Source organism: Austrofundulus limnaeus, unplaced genomic scaffold (genome assembly GCF_001266775.1).
Source record: "Austrofundulus limnaeus strain Quisiro unplaced genomic scaffold, Austrofundulus_limnaeus-1.0 Scaffold206, whole genome shotgun sequence".
In the NCBI taxonomy this organism is placed as follows: Eukaryota; Metazoa; Chordata; class Actinopteri; order Cyprinodontiformes; family Rivulidae; genus Austrofundulus; species Austrofundulus limnaeus.
Window position 1 is genome coordinate 237,741 of NW_013952608.1, and position 15,572 is coordinate 253,312.

Consider the following 15,572-nt stretch of genomic DNA (forward strand, 5'->3'; position numbering starts at 1 on the left):
TCCCAATATTTTCCAAACTTGTTGTTAGTTTGAGCAAGTGTCCAGTCCTTTTTGATTAAGTTTTGAATGTATGATGTAATTTCTACATTATTTAATAATGAGTTGTTAAGTTTCCAATGGTTAAAAACTCTTCTGCTATCMTCACTGGACAATTTAAGTTTTAAACAAATGGATTTATGGTCAATTAGAACTGATGGGCACATTTTAACCTCTGATATTTGTCTCTCCATTTCCTCTGAGATAAGCCAAAAGTCAATCCTTGACTGAGCTGAAAAAGTTTTGTTACTCCAGGTGTWTTGTCTGTCAAAGGGATGATGATGTCTCCATATATCCGATAAATTCCAGCGATTAGAGAAGTCCATGAGATGGTTCTGTCCATTTTTAATTCTTGACGGATGTCTATCCATCTGAGTGGACCACACCACATTAAAATCTCCCCCTAAAATAATCTTTGCTAGTAGAAATTTAGCACAGTAAAATGTCATAGTGTCCTCTAGCTCCTTCAAGAAACTCACAGTTAAGGATTCTGAATTATATCCATAAATACTGCCCAATAAAAAGGTGAAAGAATTAAACTCAACCACTAAGAAAATCCAGTGACCCTTKTYATCAGATGTGACGTCTAAAACTTTACCTTTAAAGTTATGTTTTAATATTGCTACACCTGCTGACTTGTTTGAACCACGTGATAGCCATATATCTTTGCCCCATTGATTTAACCAAAAGGTTTCATCTTCTGAACAAGAATGACATTCCTGTAAAAAAATAAAATCAGCTTTTGCCTCTCTAGAAAAAAGAAAGAAAGCTTTTCTTTTTTTATATTATTACGCAGACCCCTTGTATTAACTGACAAAAATGTTAACTCCAGAACACCCTTTCTTTATAACCTTTAAAGAAAAGCAACTTTAGAAAAAGTCATTTGAAACGACTCCTATAATAAAACTTTGAAGCCACAAACTAAACAATTTTAAATGGAAGTGATTACTGTTGAATAAGAAACGTCACTGTCCAGTTGCAAGTTGAATTTCCTTTCCATCCACGTAAGCTCTACGTCCCACGAAGTAGGCCCTCTTTCCATTCTTGCGAGCCTGTTCAATAACAGGCCACAAAGCAGATCTGGCATCCTTGTCTTCCTTGGTCAAATCGTCACCAAAGCGAAGCTTGTAGGGTGCTGTTATCTTTAGCACTCTTCCAGATGATGTCCCTCACTGAGAGGTAAGCAAAGAGGATGATGACCACTCTGGTTTGTCCGTCAATCTGCTTCCCCAGTCCATGAGCTATGTCGATTCCTTCAGCAGCTTTTTGGATCCTAGATCAGGAGCGATTTTGTGACAGATGGCCATGATCTTCTCCTTCACATCTTCATTTTTTTTCAGGTAACCCATACAGACGTAAGCACCATCTCCGCTTGTAACGCTCTGCATCTGCAACACGCTCCTGCAACTCTTCTATTTGTGTTTCCAGCTTCTCATTTTTATATTTCAGCATGCAGTTATCCTTCTTTAGTTCTTCAATTTCACCATACATGAACTCAACAGATGTTTTAATCTCTTTGATTTCAGCCTTTACCTCCTCTGCCCGGTCATTGACTGCTTTCAAGATGGAGTGTAGGGAAGGTTCAACCTCACCGCTGCAGGAGTTTTTTTGGAGCTGGGCTGTTGCTCGGAGAGTCCGAGTGGCGCGAAATCAGAATCAAAGTCCAACTTTGAGGCCTTGTTTCCATCAAAATAGTTGTGATCATTCGTCTTGTATACTTGTGTGACTGATGTCCTGCTCTTCCGCTTGTTTTCTTCTTTTTTTTTCCATGATCACTCATCTTTATCTTCAGTCGAGAGCTTTAACTAGCTTACCCGATAGCAGAGTTTAGCTAACTTGCTAACGATGTCTTTCTTTTTTATAAACAAGTGGCTTTTACCTCACTTTGATGAGATCCGGGTATGACAAGATATTTTATGAGCACTTCAGTCCAACTTTGGCTTCTCAAAACTCATTCATAAAGGGTTGGAGTTCACTTCAAACAGAGACGTCTTTAAAAACATGTGAGTGAAACCGCCATCTTGGGCGGGTTTCATGGCACTGCGTCACTGCGTCGTGACGTCATGTGMAAATACTTTAAATGCGGCCGGAGAACTCCGCTTTTAAGGCAGCTCGCCCGTGGCGTAGTTGGATAGAACATGGATTCATGTCCAGCTTGCCTCGTCGCGGGTTCGAGTCCCAGTTGTCCCTAGTGCTGACAACCGTCTGGGTGGGTTGCAGATGGTCTACACAGTTGCAATGAATGTTGCTAGAACTTGTTGTAGGACTGTAATCCCTGACAACCGTCCGACAGCGCTACGGGATTCGCGCGTGAGTACATGTGGAAAACCGTGCACTGCGGTGAGTAGTACGCTACCAGTATAGCACTGGCGCGTGGCCTTTTTAATCTTATTTATTTATTTACTTACTTACTTACTCTCCATTCCAGTTATTTCTAGTATTACTATTTCTAGTAATAGAATAGCTGGTTTGGTACGATCAAGAAGAAGAAGAAAAAAATTGTCTTTCTTTCTTTCTTTTTCTTTTTCTTCACTGTTTGCAGGATGTCCTCTGCCACACAAGAAGACCAGCTGCTCGGTTCAGATGACCTCATGCATGAAATGCTCACTACTGAGTTCCAGTTTCTTTTGGTTTTCATATCATTTATGGTTTTATGAAACAGGCTTTTTGCACCATAATAATAATAATATAATAATAATAATAATAATAATAATAATAATAATAATAATAATTATTATTATTATTATTATTATTATTATTATTATTATTATTATTATTATTATCATTAATAGTTGTTGATTGTACAATATTGTACAGACATGATTTCTTTTCCTTCATGACATTTATACGTTTCAGTTCAAAAGTCATAAAAGCAGCAGAAATAAAAATGTGAAAATCAGAGACAGTTTAAAAAAAAAGCCAACCTTTTTTTATTTTATTTTTTCTTTTTAATCTTGTGTCCACTTTATTCCAGTTGGTGGCGGTATTGCTCCTTTTAAGCTGGTTTGGCCATAGAACGGAAGAAGAAACGAAAACTGTGTTTGTTGGTTGTCTGCAGACATGTCGGGCAGCAGGTTGATGAGAGCTATCAGAGTCAGGGAGTTTGGAGCTCCGTCTGTCCTCAGACTGTGTCCAGATGTCCCTGTCCCTTCGCCTGGACAAAGACAGGTGAGACCACAGGCTGTCTGCTGCAGGAAATGCTGAAAGGGTCAAAGTTCACACAGTTTAGCCACCGAGTAAAAACAAACTCCGTGTCTTAAATCTTTACAGCCACAAATTATTATAACATGTCCTTCAGTGTGTGTTAGCACAGCTGCTAAACTCAAGAGATGAAGCAGTTTAGTCTCAACACAACAGACAGCTGGAAAAATAATAAACAGGACTTTCAGTCTTTGTTACCAGCAGCCTGTTAACGAGTCACACTTTTACTTTTTAGTTGAATCTCTGAAAAACACAAGAGAACACAACATGAGACATAAAATAGTGTTTTAGCTCCAACAAGGTGAGCTAGTAAAAACTTGAGGAGTTTCAGATATTCTTCATCTGAGCCCTGTTTCAGAAAGCAGGCTCAACCAACTCTGGGTTAACACAGATACTCTGAATCAACTTACCCTGCTCTGTGATACTCAGGATTTTCGGTTTCACAACAGATGATATCAATTGGGTAACTTAACTCGGAGTGAAGTTACCCCTTGAGCTCAAGTATTTAAAGCGTAACTTACCCCAAAATTAACTTTTTTATCTGATAAACTGTCTAGAATGTGTCTAAAATGTTATATAGTACTGTTTCTGTGCTAATTTTGATGTTTTTGTGTGTATTTGTTCAAATCTGTAATATTTGGTCTAAAAACGTGTTTTTGCTGCTCATATGGGTGGAGCAGTGGTACTGCAGGCTAATTTACATATTGGTTAACGGCTCTCCACGGTGACGTGTCTTCTCCACGGTTTCGTCACAGCGGCTGTGTTCTGGTATAAAAGCCTCTCTCTAAGACACGCCCCTGCAGCAGTCAGAGGGTGGAACAGTTAGCAAGCTTAGCATGATCGTCTGTTGACCTTCAGCCTCGGGTGGGGAGAGCTGACTGCTGCGTCTCTCTCTCTCTCTCTCTCTCTCTCTCTGTCTCTCTCTCTGTCCCCCCGGTCCCACACACACACAAGCAGTATGTCCTGCATAGCGGGAGGGGAGGAGGGAAAAAGGCAGACAGACAGGGGGGCAGCTGCAGCCCTAACGGACCGAACTTCAGTCAAACAAGACCCAACACTTTTATTCCTGATTTAAACTAGCGATCTTGTGAGCAGCTGGATGCTTTTATTTATTTTTTTTATGTCAGGCTGTCACAGAGCGCTCCTCCTCCTCTGTCCGAGGCTGGTGTGTTGTGAGGCGGACAGCTCAGCCGAGGCTACTGGAGCTGGAGCTCAAGGTCCTGACCCAGGGAGCCAACATGAGTCAGTCCCAGACTGAGCTGACTTGATCAAGACTCTCTCTGCCTCTGGTGAGGAGGGGGGTGAAAAATCCTCCACCTCTTACTGTTTAGAGATGTAACTATCTGCGTCGCTGTGGTCACTCTCCATGTAGCATCAATTATGCTAATGCTAGCTGTCGCGTTCTCTCATCCTGGCCACACGTCCGTTCTCTAACCCCGCCTCCCCCCCACCAACTTTGATGCATTTTTTAAATTTCACCTTGGGGCGGAGTTATCTCGGGGGGGGGGGGGGGGTGGTAAGATACACTTTAAGAAGCCCTTATCAATGGAAGTCAGATAATGCGATTCACCATGGAAATGGCAGAAAACGGGAAGAATCGAAGTCCATATTTCTCACCACTGGAACTATTAATGACGTCATACGGACAATACCAACATATATTTACCAAAAAAAGCAATACTGTTGCCGCTGCAAGAGAAATAGTTAGTGTGGCAGAGAATTTCTGACCAAGTCATTGCGTGAGTATGATTTGACAGAAAGCTAATAATTTATTCTTTATAATTTTTGAAGTAAAAAAAAGTGTGTGTGTGTGGGGGGGAGGAATGCAACCCAGCCGGTCCCAAACGGACGGCAGCAAATAAAAATGTAGTCAAATCAGGTAAGCGCCAGTTAAATGCTGTTGTGTTCAATCTTTAATAAATTAATTAAATGATTCTCTAGCTACATTGAGCCCATGAAAGTAACGTGTTCCACAAAAAAAATAAAATGCATTACCTTCTCTCTACCAATAAATAAAATGTACACGCAAAAATAGCATGTGTCTAATTAATTTCTGACCTTCATTACAGCAAGTGTGTAAAAGGCAGATGCCAGAAAGACAGGTGGGGGTCCTCCACCACTATCAGAAGCCGAAGAGCTGGCCCTGAGTCACAATAGTGGGCGACTTATAGCTGAGGGCATCCCTGGGGGAACTTCATCTGTCCCAACCATGCCCCAGGACAACAACAGTTATGTTAAAGGTTAGCTCTTGAAGTAATTTATTTACTCATTTTACCGTTTCCCAGTATCCCAGCCATACATCTTCAAGTGTAGTTGTCATTGATGCTTTTGTATCCAGTTTGTGACTATGGGTGCTCTTACAACATTAACCTTATGTAAATTGAAATAAAGGTGCAGTCACATAATCTAAGGAATGTGTTTGGTTTTAAGTGGCACATTATTATGGAAGTCTAAATTAAATATCCCATCATTTGTCTCAYCAGTGGTGGATGGTGTTCTGTCTCTTGAGGTTCCTTCTGGGTCACAGATCTTTGTTGCTGCTGTAAGGATTATTATTATTATTTAAAATTATTATTTTTTATTTTGTATTTATGAAAAGTTTTTAAGTGCATTTCAGTACGGTAAATCCATTTTATTATATTTCATCACAGGATGATGATGAAGAAACTTTGTCAGCTGTCACAGAGAGGGGGTAGACCCAGGTGCATGTGGATGTGTTGCTTTACTGTAGGTTTAAATTTTATTCAAATTTTATTGTGTAAAATAATGACTGTTAATTTTAACTGAGGATCAGCTGACGAAGGTCCATCTAACTCTGGAGCGTGAAAACCGGTAGCACTCAAACAAATAATCGTCTGGAAATGAGAACACATCTAATCTCGGTCTGATTACTCTCTCCCGACGTAGATTTCTGCAGAGTATTAAAGCTCCTTTGTCCACAGGCTCCTGGAGAAAAGGACACGCCATGTCTGACACTTCCTCATGACAGCTGTCACCTAAATAGTCAGACTAACCCAGGATATGTTCAAGTAAAGCAGGGTTGGTTCACGGAGTAAGTTTCAGGGGTAACTTAACTCAGGGTAACTGCTATCTGGCTTTCTGAAACCAAAAACACGGGGTATGCACCTAGTTACCCCAAAACTTACTCAGGGTTTGCACTTACCCTGCTTTCTGAAACGGGGCTCTGCTGTTTTATTTTGGCTTCATTTGTCCTTTGTTCTGTGGAGAACACACTGCACCAAATGGAGTCACGTTACACAAACACAGGACAGGTAAAGAAATTAACTTTTAAAAACTGTTTTTTTTTGTCCCTCTGTGTCCACATTTTGAAATATCTCTAAGGTTGTTGTTGTTGTTGTTGTTGTTTTTCTTCTTTTTTGTCACTTCAGTAGAAAATGAAACCAAATATTAGTTTATTTATTTCTTCATCATCAGTGACTTTTTTTAAGTGAAGAGAAAATAGAGACAGAGAGAAAAACAGAGAGAGAAGTAATTAGAAATAAATATTGAAATAGTGATTAGAAGTATATTAAATATACACCAACAAAACACAGGACCACACACCCAACATCTGTCCGCTCACCTGAAAAATAAATGGATAAATACATGGAGGGCATATATAAAAATATACACATACCCATACATACGGCATATAAAGATATACATACATACATGAGACCAGAACCCAAGGCCCCGAGCGCAGAGCCCCAAGGGGCACCCGCACGGGAAGATCCGCCCACCCAACCCCCAGATCAGACCGTAGGGGAGAACTGGGAGAGTCCCCCCAGCAAACACACACACACAGCCCCCGGGGCAGGCAGCAACAAACTCATGGGCCCCACCGGCACCTGCCATACCAGAGCAGATCCAAGAAAGGGCACAGAGGTCCGGGCCCCCAGGGCGCACCCCCTCCAGGCCAAAGCCCGACAGGTCCAGAGGTCCCGAGCCCCAGCAGGCAGTCACCAGGCCAGGCCGGCACACACCCCAGCGCCCAGCCCCAGACCCCGGAAACCCCCAGCACGCCGGCGGCCAGCCGCAYACCCCWCCGGGGGGCCGAGTAGCAGCGGGCCCCCAGATAAACCAGTAGGAGGGGCAGCCCAGACCACAGCCTGACAAATATCCAAACATACACAATCGCACCATCCCACCCTCATCCTCACCCCCACTCAAAGACATTCAAGGACGCCACATTCCACTCATACCCCCGATACACACTCTAGACCCCCCAGGTCCAGGACATGTACCCACACCCTAATGGAGGCCGCACACACCCAAACCCAGGAGGTAGACCCAATCATTCTGAGGTGGAGAGGAGCAGATAGCCAAGGCCCGGCCCAGGCCGCACCAGGACGCCCGGCCAGCCCCCCGCCGCAGAGAAGCCACACCCATGACCACCCCACCACACCGCCAATGACCAAGTCCACCCCCCGGAACCCGGCAGCCACCCCAGCCAGGGGACCACCCACAGGAACCAAGAGCCACACCTCAGGAGACCAAGTAGCACCAGGGAGGATGGAGAGCCAGCCCCGCTCCCGGCAACCGTCCAAGCCCCGAGCCCACCCACAGCCCAGGACTGCACCTGGCGGTCCGCCCTTCTTCAGGACCCCCTCCCCTTTCTGAAACGGGGCTCTGCTGTTTTATTCTGGCTTCATTTGTCCTTTCTTCTGTGGAGAACACACTGCTCTAAATGGAGTCGTGTTACACAAACACAGGACAGGTAAATTAAGTACAATCTAAAGTCTAAAAGAAATTAACTTTTAAAAATTGTTTTTTTTTGTCCCTCTGTGTCCACATTTTGAAATGTCTCTAAGGTTGTTGTTGTTGTTGTTAACATTTTTCCACAACTTCCTGTCTCTGTGATGGTGTGAAGGTGTTGATCCGAGTCCGTGCCTGTGGGGTGAACCCCGTAGAGACGTACATCCGCTCCGGATCTTACGCCCGGAAGCCGACCCTGCCGTACACGCCAGGTTCTGATGTGGCCGGAGTGGTGGAGGCAGTCGGAGAGGACGTCACCGCAGTCAAGGTAAAACCGTGTGGGACGGATCAGACGCACAAATAAACGTGCCGCCTCGGCAACGTTTGAGAATCTTTGTGTTTTCCAGGCTGGGGATCGTGTGTTCACCACAGCCACAGAGTCTGGAGGCTACGCAGAGTTCACTGTAGCTGCTGACGACTGCGTTCACAAGCTGCCCGATGCTTTAGACTTCTCACAGGGAGCAGCCATCGGCATCCCGTACTTCACTGCCTACAGAGCTCTGGTTCACAAGTAAGACCACACCATTCCACCACTTGTCCACACCTTTCCACCACTTGTCCACACCTTTCCACCACCTGTCCACACCTTTCCACCACCTGTCCACCACCTGTCCACACCTTTCCACATTCTGTCCACACCTTTCCACCATCTGTCCACACCTTTCCACCATCTGTCCACCACTTGTCCACACCTATCCACCACCTTTCCCCCACCTTTCCACCACCTGTCCATCACCTGTCCATACCTCTCCACCACCTGTCCACCACTTGTCCACCACCTGTCCATCACCTTTCCACCATCTGTCCACCACTTGTCCACACCTATCCACCACCTTTCCCCCACCTTTCCACCACCTGTTCACACCTGTCCATACCTGTCCATCACCTGTCCACCACTTGTCCACCACCTGTCCACCACTTGTCCACCACCTGTCCACCACTTGTCCAGCACCTGTCCACCACCTTTCCATCACTTGTCCATCACCTTTCCACCATCTGTCCACACCTTTCCACCATCTGTCCACCACTTGTCCACACCTATCCACCACCTTTCCCCCACCTTTCCACCACCTGTTCACACCTGTCCATACCTGTCCACCACCTGTCCATACCTCTCCACCACCTGTCCACCACTTGTCCACCACCTGTCCACCACTTGTCCACCACCTTTCCACCACCTGTCCACCACCTTTCCATCACTTGTCCACACCTTTCCCCCACCTTTCCACCACCTGTTCACACCTGTCCAGCACTTGTCCAGCACTTGTCCACATCTGTCCACCACCTTTCCACCATCTGTCCAGCACTTGTCCACCACCTGTCCATCACCTGTCCAGCACTTGTCCACATCTGTCCACCACCTTTCCACCATCTGTCCAGCACTTGTCCACCACCTGTCCATCATCTTTCCACCACCTGTCCACATCTGTCCACCACTTGTCCACACCTTTCCACCACCTGTCCACACCTGTCCACCACCTGTCCACACCATTCCACCACCTGTCCACCACCTGTCCATCACCTGTCCACCCCTTTCCACCACCTGTTCACACCTGTCCACCACCTTTCCACCATCTGTCCACACCTTTCCACCATCTTTCCACCACCTGTCCACACCTTTCCACCACCTGTTCACACCTTTCCACCATCTGTCCACCACTTGTCCACACCTTTCCACCACCTGTCCACACCTTTCCACCATCTTTCCACCACCTGTCCACACCTTTCCACCACCTGTTCACACCTGTCCACCACCTGTCCACCACCTGTCCACACCTTTCCACCACCTGTTCACACCTGTCCACCATCTGTCCACCACCTGTCCATCACCTGTCCATCACCTGTCCACCATCTGTCCACCACCTGTTCACACCTTTCCACACCTGTCCATCACCTGTCCACACGTGTCCACCACCTGTCCAGGAGGCAGCTTTTACACTAAAGGAGAAGCTCAAATCAAAAGTGCAGAGATTCTTCTGTATTTAAAAGATTCCTTCATAGATGTCAATTATCAGTTATTTTTAAAATACAGGGTGTCTGCAGGTCCTTTTTTAAAAGTCTTAAATTTACATATCTGAAATTAAGACCTTAAAAAGTCTTAAATTTGATTTAAAAAATGTGCATCATCATCTGTGCAAACTTTAAAATATCACCGTTTTAACGTTCTATTAGGTTCGGCGGGGTGGTCTCATTGACACATGGTCAGGGCTGCCCAACCCTGGTCTTCAAGAGCCCCTACCCAGCATGTTTTACTTGTTCCCCTGCTCTTCAGCAGGTCTTCACAAGATTGTTAATCACTCTTCATTCAAACCAGGTGTGTCAAATCAGGGAAACATCTAAAAATCACTGCTTGAAATGTTGACCAACACCTCAAGAGCTTCTCTGAGCTTGATGAGACATTTTCAAAATATAATATTGACTCAGTTTTATGTTTTTTAGTATTGCTTCTCGAAGCCGTTGATTCTTTGCCATTTATTTGTAAATAATAAATCAGATCACATGTATTAAAGCAGTGATTCTCAACCTTGGTCCTCAAGGACTCCTTTCCTGCATGTTTAGATGTTTCCCTGATGTATGAGCGTTCACACTGCAGTCGCTTTGAAAACATCAGATATGTATCCGATTTAAAACCACATACTGAAACGGCCTGGGTCGGATTTGAAAAAAGCGTATTTGTCGCATTCAGACTGTCATTAAAAAAATTGGATATGGGTCAGATGGGGCAAAAAAAATTGGATTTGGATCGCATTTGCCTGCAGTGTGAACGTAGCCTCTGTGAGATCAGGAACACGATGGTGGTTTCTTACAGTAACAAAGTATATCTGCTTATTTTCTTAAAAATATGAAGTGAAAACATCATCATGAATCCATCTGAGTCAAACTATAGACCTATATCCTGACAGACCAAGTGTTCCTGACCTTTTTCTTTGCGTGAACTGACACATTACGGACTCTGCTGTGTTTTGAAACCAGAGTCTGAGCGTGTGACGTGCAGCTTTAAATCCCGCCTCCTTCCCTACAGATGAACATGGTGCCACATGACMCCCCCCCCCCCCCCCATTATAAAAAGATTCATTACAGTTAAATGAAAAATGAATATTTGCACAGCAGCAAGATAAGAACTGAGTCAAACATAGAGTTTAGAGGTGGACCACCAGACCTGAATCTGTGCTGAAGTCTCAGTCACAYATTCATCCTCTGAAACTCAACTTTAATAAGTTAACCAGGCTGAATTATGGTGACCTGAGTTCAGTTATTCCCACAGTACCAGAGTTACTGTGAACATGAGGCAGGTTAGGGTTTAAGTTCTCTGATGTTGAACTTAATACATAATCAAACTAACATCTTAAAATCACCAGTTTCATTAAAGTGGTGACATCATTACTGCCATATGTAACCTTTGTATGTGCATGTGCACAGGCTTCCTATGTCCAAATATTTTAGACGTTATGAATGAACTGAAGTACTTTTCATTAATTTTGTTCTCATTAGTGAAACAACAGTGAGTATACAACAAAAAGGATTACACGAGAAGTACAACTGATGAGTGTTTATAATATAACAACAGACTAAAACTGCTTAAAGTTGATTTACATTTACTACAAGGTCTGAACACTTGATGGTACATTTAAACTCTGCAGAATCCAGAGTGTATTTTTTTTTATTTTATTTTTTTATCCACTGATCCTCTAACTTCATGTTCTCCAGCTGTGTTAGAGGAAACACTGCCCCCTGGTGGTGCAAATATGAATTTCACTGAAGCCAGCAGAGGGTTTGATTTGCAGCAAATTTCATAAAATGTGAAATCAGAAGGATTTAGTTTGATTTTGTAGCACAACAATTTAGAAATGTGAGTGAATTAGAGAAATGATGTAGGGCTCCCAGCTGGTCGGTGGGCAGCGCCGTGGTCTCAGAAACCTGAGGCTGCTGGTTTGAGCCCAGGTTGTCTGGAAGAGCACTTGGTATGAAATAATTCTTTTATTTTATTTTATTCAGTGAGGATGATGGCTGTGTCAATCCCTGAAGAAGGGAGCAGCCAAAAAAAATTGCTAAGAGAAATGACAGTTCTGAACTACTCATAAAAAATGGCTTGAATGTTTAAAACCTATTATTAATATCTTTTGGTTTATAAGTTATCTTTACACATGAGCTAAGAAAGCAGGGAAATACTCAAATAAAATTAAACAGTAAAACGTACTGTTTAGAAAGGAAATTACTGCAACAAAAAGATAAAATATAACCTATACAAATAATTCTCAGATGATTTTTTTTGTTTGACTCTGCAGAGCTCGAGTCAAACCTGGAGAGACGGTCCTGGTTCACGGAGCGAGCGGTGGGGTGAGAACAGCTTTTACATTGGATTTAAATAAAACTGTTTTTAATCTGGGAGTAAAGTTTGTTTATTAAACCAGGGAACAGGAAAKACCATTAGTGACTGAAAACAGAAAAGTTCAAATGAGATCAAAGTTTGAAGCTTTAAGACAAGAATATATAACATTTAAGAACTGATGAATCRTCTTGATTTGTTTCCTCTTTTGGAAGTGAGCATCTTTACGGCTAAAATTTAAGACAATAAAAACATCAAATAGGGCTATAGCTCCGTCATTTTAGTAAATATTTAGCGCAAATTTCATATGGTATTAGCTAGGGCTGCAACTAACTATTATTACAATAAGCGAATAACCRTTTTATTTTATTTTTATTAATCGATGAATTGTAAAACAAAAACATTTTTAGTTTTGACTTTATTCATTCCAAAATAGAGAATTTGTCAGCAAATTAAAACTTAAAGCTTAATTATTGAATGAATGCCATCATAAATCGCCCGACATAATAAATCGATAATGAAATTTGTTGCCAACAGTTTTAATAATCGATTTTATTGGTTAGAGCTGACAGTTGTTCATAACACATACTTTAAGCGTGACGTCTCTGATATCACATGATATTTAGTAAAGCATTTTCAGGGTTTGACTAAAACGGCTACAACTCCGTCATTTCTTCATAGAAAATCTTTTCAGTCTAAAACTGCATTCCTTCACAGAACACTAGGCGTTTAATCAGTACAGTTTTTGGTAGTTTTTAGACGGGTTTTCAAAAATAAAATTGGCTCCTGGTTTGTTCAGATTCACGTTTTTGCCACCTTTTATGATGACATCAGTTTTATGAACAGAAATGATTAGAACAATAATCACAGACGAGTACATTTTTTAAAAAATATTCTTGTTTTTGGATTTATCGTATTTTATTTGTTGGCTTCTAACCTGGATCAGTGAGTCACCAGGTTCTCCTCCACCTTCAGGTGGGTGTGGCGGCGTGCCAGCTGGCCCACGCTCTGGGTCTGAGGGTTTTGGGGACAGCGGGGACATCAGTGGGGATGAAGCTGGCTCTGAGTAACGGCGCTCACCWGGTCTTTAACCACAGAGAGGAGGGCTACACCAGGCGGATCATGGTAGACTCACACAGGAGGAAAAAAGAAACCAAATCTTTCAGTCTGTGACTGATGCAGAGTCAGTAACTGTGTTTTCCAGGAGGCCACAGAGGACCGAGGTGTGGACGTGATCGTGGAGATGCTGTCCAATGTGAACCTCAGCAAAGACCTCCAGATGTTGGCCTACGGAGGACGAGTGATGGTCAGTAGGACGTCAGTCTGTCGTTCTGTTTTCTCTGCTGTGCTGAAGGTGTTTTCTTTCCTCTGCAGGTCGTCGGCTCCAGAGGTCCCGTACAGATCAACCCCAGGGACACCATGACCAAAGAGAGCAGCATCACCGGGGTGGCCCTGTTCTGTGCAACACCGGTACGCTGCACAACGTCTAYGCTTCCATCTGATAAACCGTAGCTTTGTGCTCATCCCTCTCCTCTTCTCCCTCAGGAGAAGACGAAGGAGTGCGCTGCGCTGCTCTTCGCAGGGATGGAAGCCGGCTGGCTGCGTCCGGTCGTCGGCTCCCAGTATCCACTGGAACTGGCTGCGCAGACCCACCATGACATCATCGAGAGTTGCGGGGCTGCTGGGAAAATTGTCCTGACCATGTGATGGCGTGACCCAAGTGAAGTTCATAAATACTTATCATTTTATATGAAAGAAGATGAGTAAAAGAAAAGAAAACATGAAAATAATTTTCATTGTCTCACTTTGAATGAGTTTATTATAAAGGTTAAAAGTTAACAGAGCGTTATGACTTCAGTGATGCAATAAACTCATCTGAATTAAAAGATGTGCTCAGATAAACACCTGCTTTGCTTTAAATATTTGAAAAAAATTACTACTAAAATAATGTTTTTTTAATACTTTGAACACATTGTGTCAGCCATAACTTCACAATAAACACTAACATTTTTAAACTGGATCATCCGATTCATTTGTTCTTTTGTCACATTTGAACTCGTCTGTTCAACATGACACCTGTGTTCCTCAGGTGACGGTCTCTACTGAGCATGCTCACAACACAGCAGAGTAACATAAGCCTGACACACTTACACACAAACACACACACGAGATGTTTGGACCCGTATAGCAGCCAGACGCAGACGAAGCTCGGAGGTCTGGATTATCAAAAGTTTGGGATAGGTGAGCAGTTTGGTGTTTAATCTTAAATAATTTCAGATTATAACCTGAGCATTTTGACTAGTTGATTTACTCTTTGAATTCAATTGTCAGAATTATCTTTTTAACTTATTTTTTAAATTTATTCTGTAAATCTAAAAAGTAATCCCACTAATTTGCATTCACTTCTCAGTGGATTATCAGTGCAACAAATTGCACAAGTTAGCAGTTGTATTTTATGAAGGGATTGAGGTCCTGTAGGTTTTAAATAATATATTAAATGTTTCTGCATTTTGTAAACTATTTTAAACAGATTAATACAGGAATTGGAGACATTTAAAACACTTTTACTGTTCAAAGAGATTTGCTGTGATGAGTTCATCCAACATGTGTATTCCTGGAAAAATTACATAAAACGTGTGTGTTTATCAGAGCAGAGACAACACTGCCTGACTGAGAATACTTCTAAATGGTCTAAAATCCTAATTTCATTGGTTTTTATTAGTTAAAAATCGTTTAATTAAACAAAGCCTGTACTGTGAGCTTATTTTAAGGCCATCATATTGGCAGGTAGTTGATATGTCCAAAGGATACAGAGTAACACAAATAAGCCTCAAAGGAAAAGGAATAGTTAAAAAAAACACAAAGAAGCGATCATCTACAGAGTAAATCTGTGTGGAATTGAACACAGTTACAGAGTCTGACACACTGAAACTTCAGGTCAAAAAATCACAGAGTTATGACAGATTAGGAGGCTTCGTGTGTTTCTGATGAAAGAACTGATATCTTTGGAGTGAAATTATTCTTTTCAGCTGCTTGTTGCTATTTTGCTGTTCAGAGACAGTTCTTAACAACTGAGGAGGCAATAGCTATCACTTTTTTTTGCCCCCACATGGGTCAGACAGTTTGATATATTGTATTAACTTTCTAACTTTCACATACAGCGGGTAAAATAAGTATTGAACACGTCACCATTTTTCTCAGTAAATATATTACTAGAGGTGCTAATGACATGAAATTTTCACCAGATGTTGGT

At 42.6% G+C, this 15,572-nt stretch overlaps 2 protein-coding genes across 3 annotated transcripts in view; both read left to right on the plus strand.

Moving 5' to 3' along the window:
* Positions 1–3,042: 3,042 nt before the first annotated feature.
* Positions 3,043–14,225, plus strand: cryz (crystallin, zeta (quinone reductase)). Of its 2 annotated transcripts, none has more exons than XM_014018950.1 (8): positions 3,043–3,204; positions 8,108–8,260; positions 8,340–8,503; positions 12,279–12,330; positions 13,295–13,444; positions 13,524–13,625; positions 13,694–13,789; positions 13,865–14,225. In XM_014018950.1, the coding sequence occupies exons 1-8, from the start codon at positions 3,097–3,099 to the stop codon at positions 14,024–14,026; spliced, it is 987 nt and encodes a 328-aa protein (XP_013874404.1). In that variant the 5' UTR covers positions 3,043–3,096; the 3' UTR covers positions 14,027–14,225. The 2 variants fall into 2 exon arrangements, with proteins under 2 accessions (XP_013874404.1, XP_013874405.1); XM_014018951.1 differs by lacking the exon at positions 3,043–3,204 and adding an exon at positions 7,776–7,954.
* A 207-nt stretch (positions 14,226–14,432) lies between these two features.
* lrrc53 (leucine rich repeat containing 53) overlaps positions 14,433–15,572 on the plus strand; it is an 11,770-nt gene continuing 10,630 nt past the window's right edge. The window contains exon 1 of the mRNA XM_014018948.1: positions 14,433–14,560. The gene's annotated coding sequence lies outside the window, so the exon portion shown is untranslated. The remainder of the gene's footprint in view (positions 14,561–15,572) is intronic.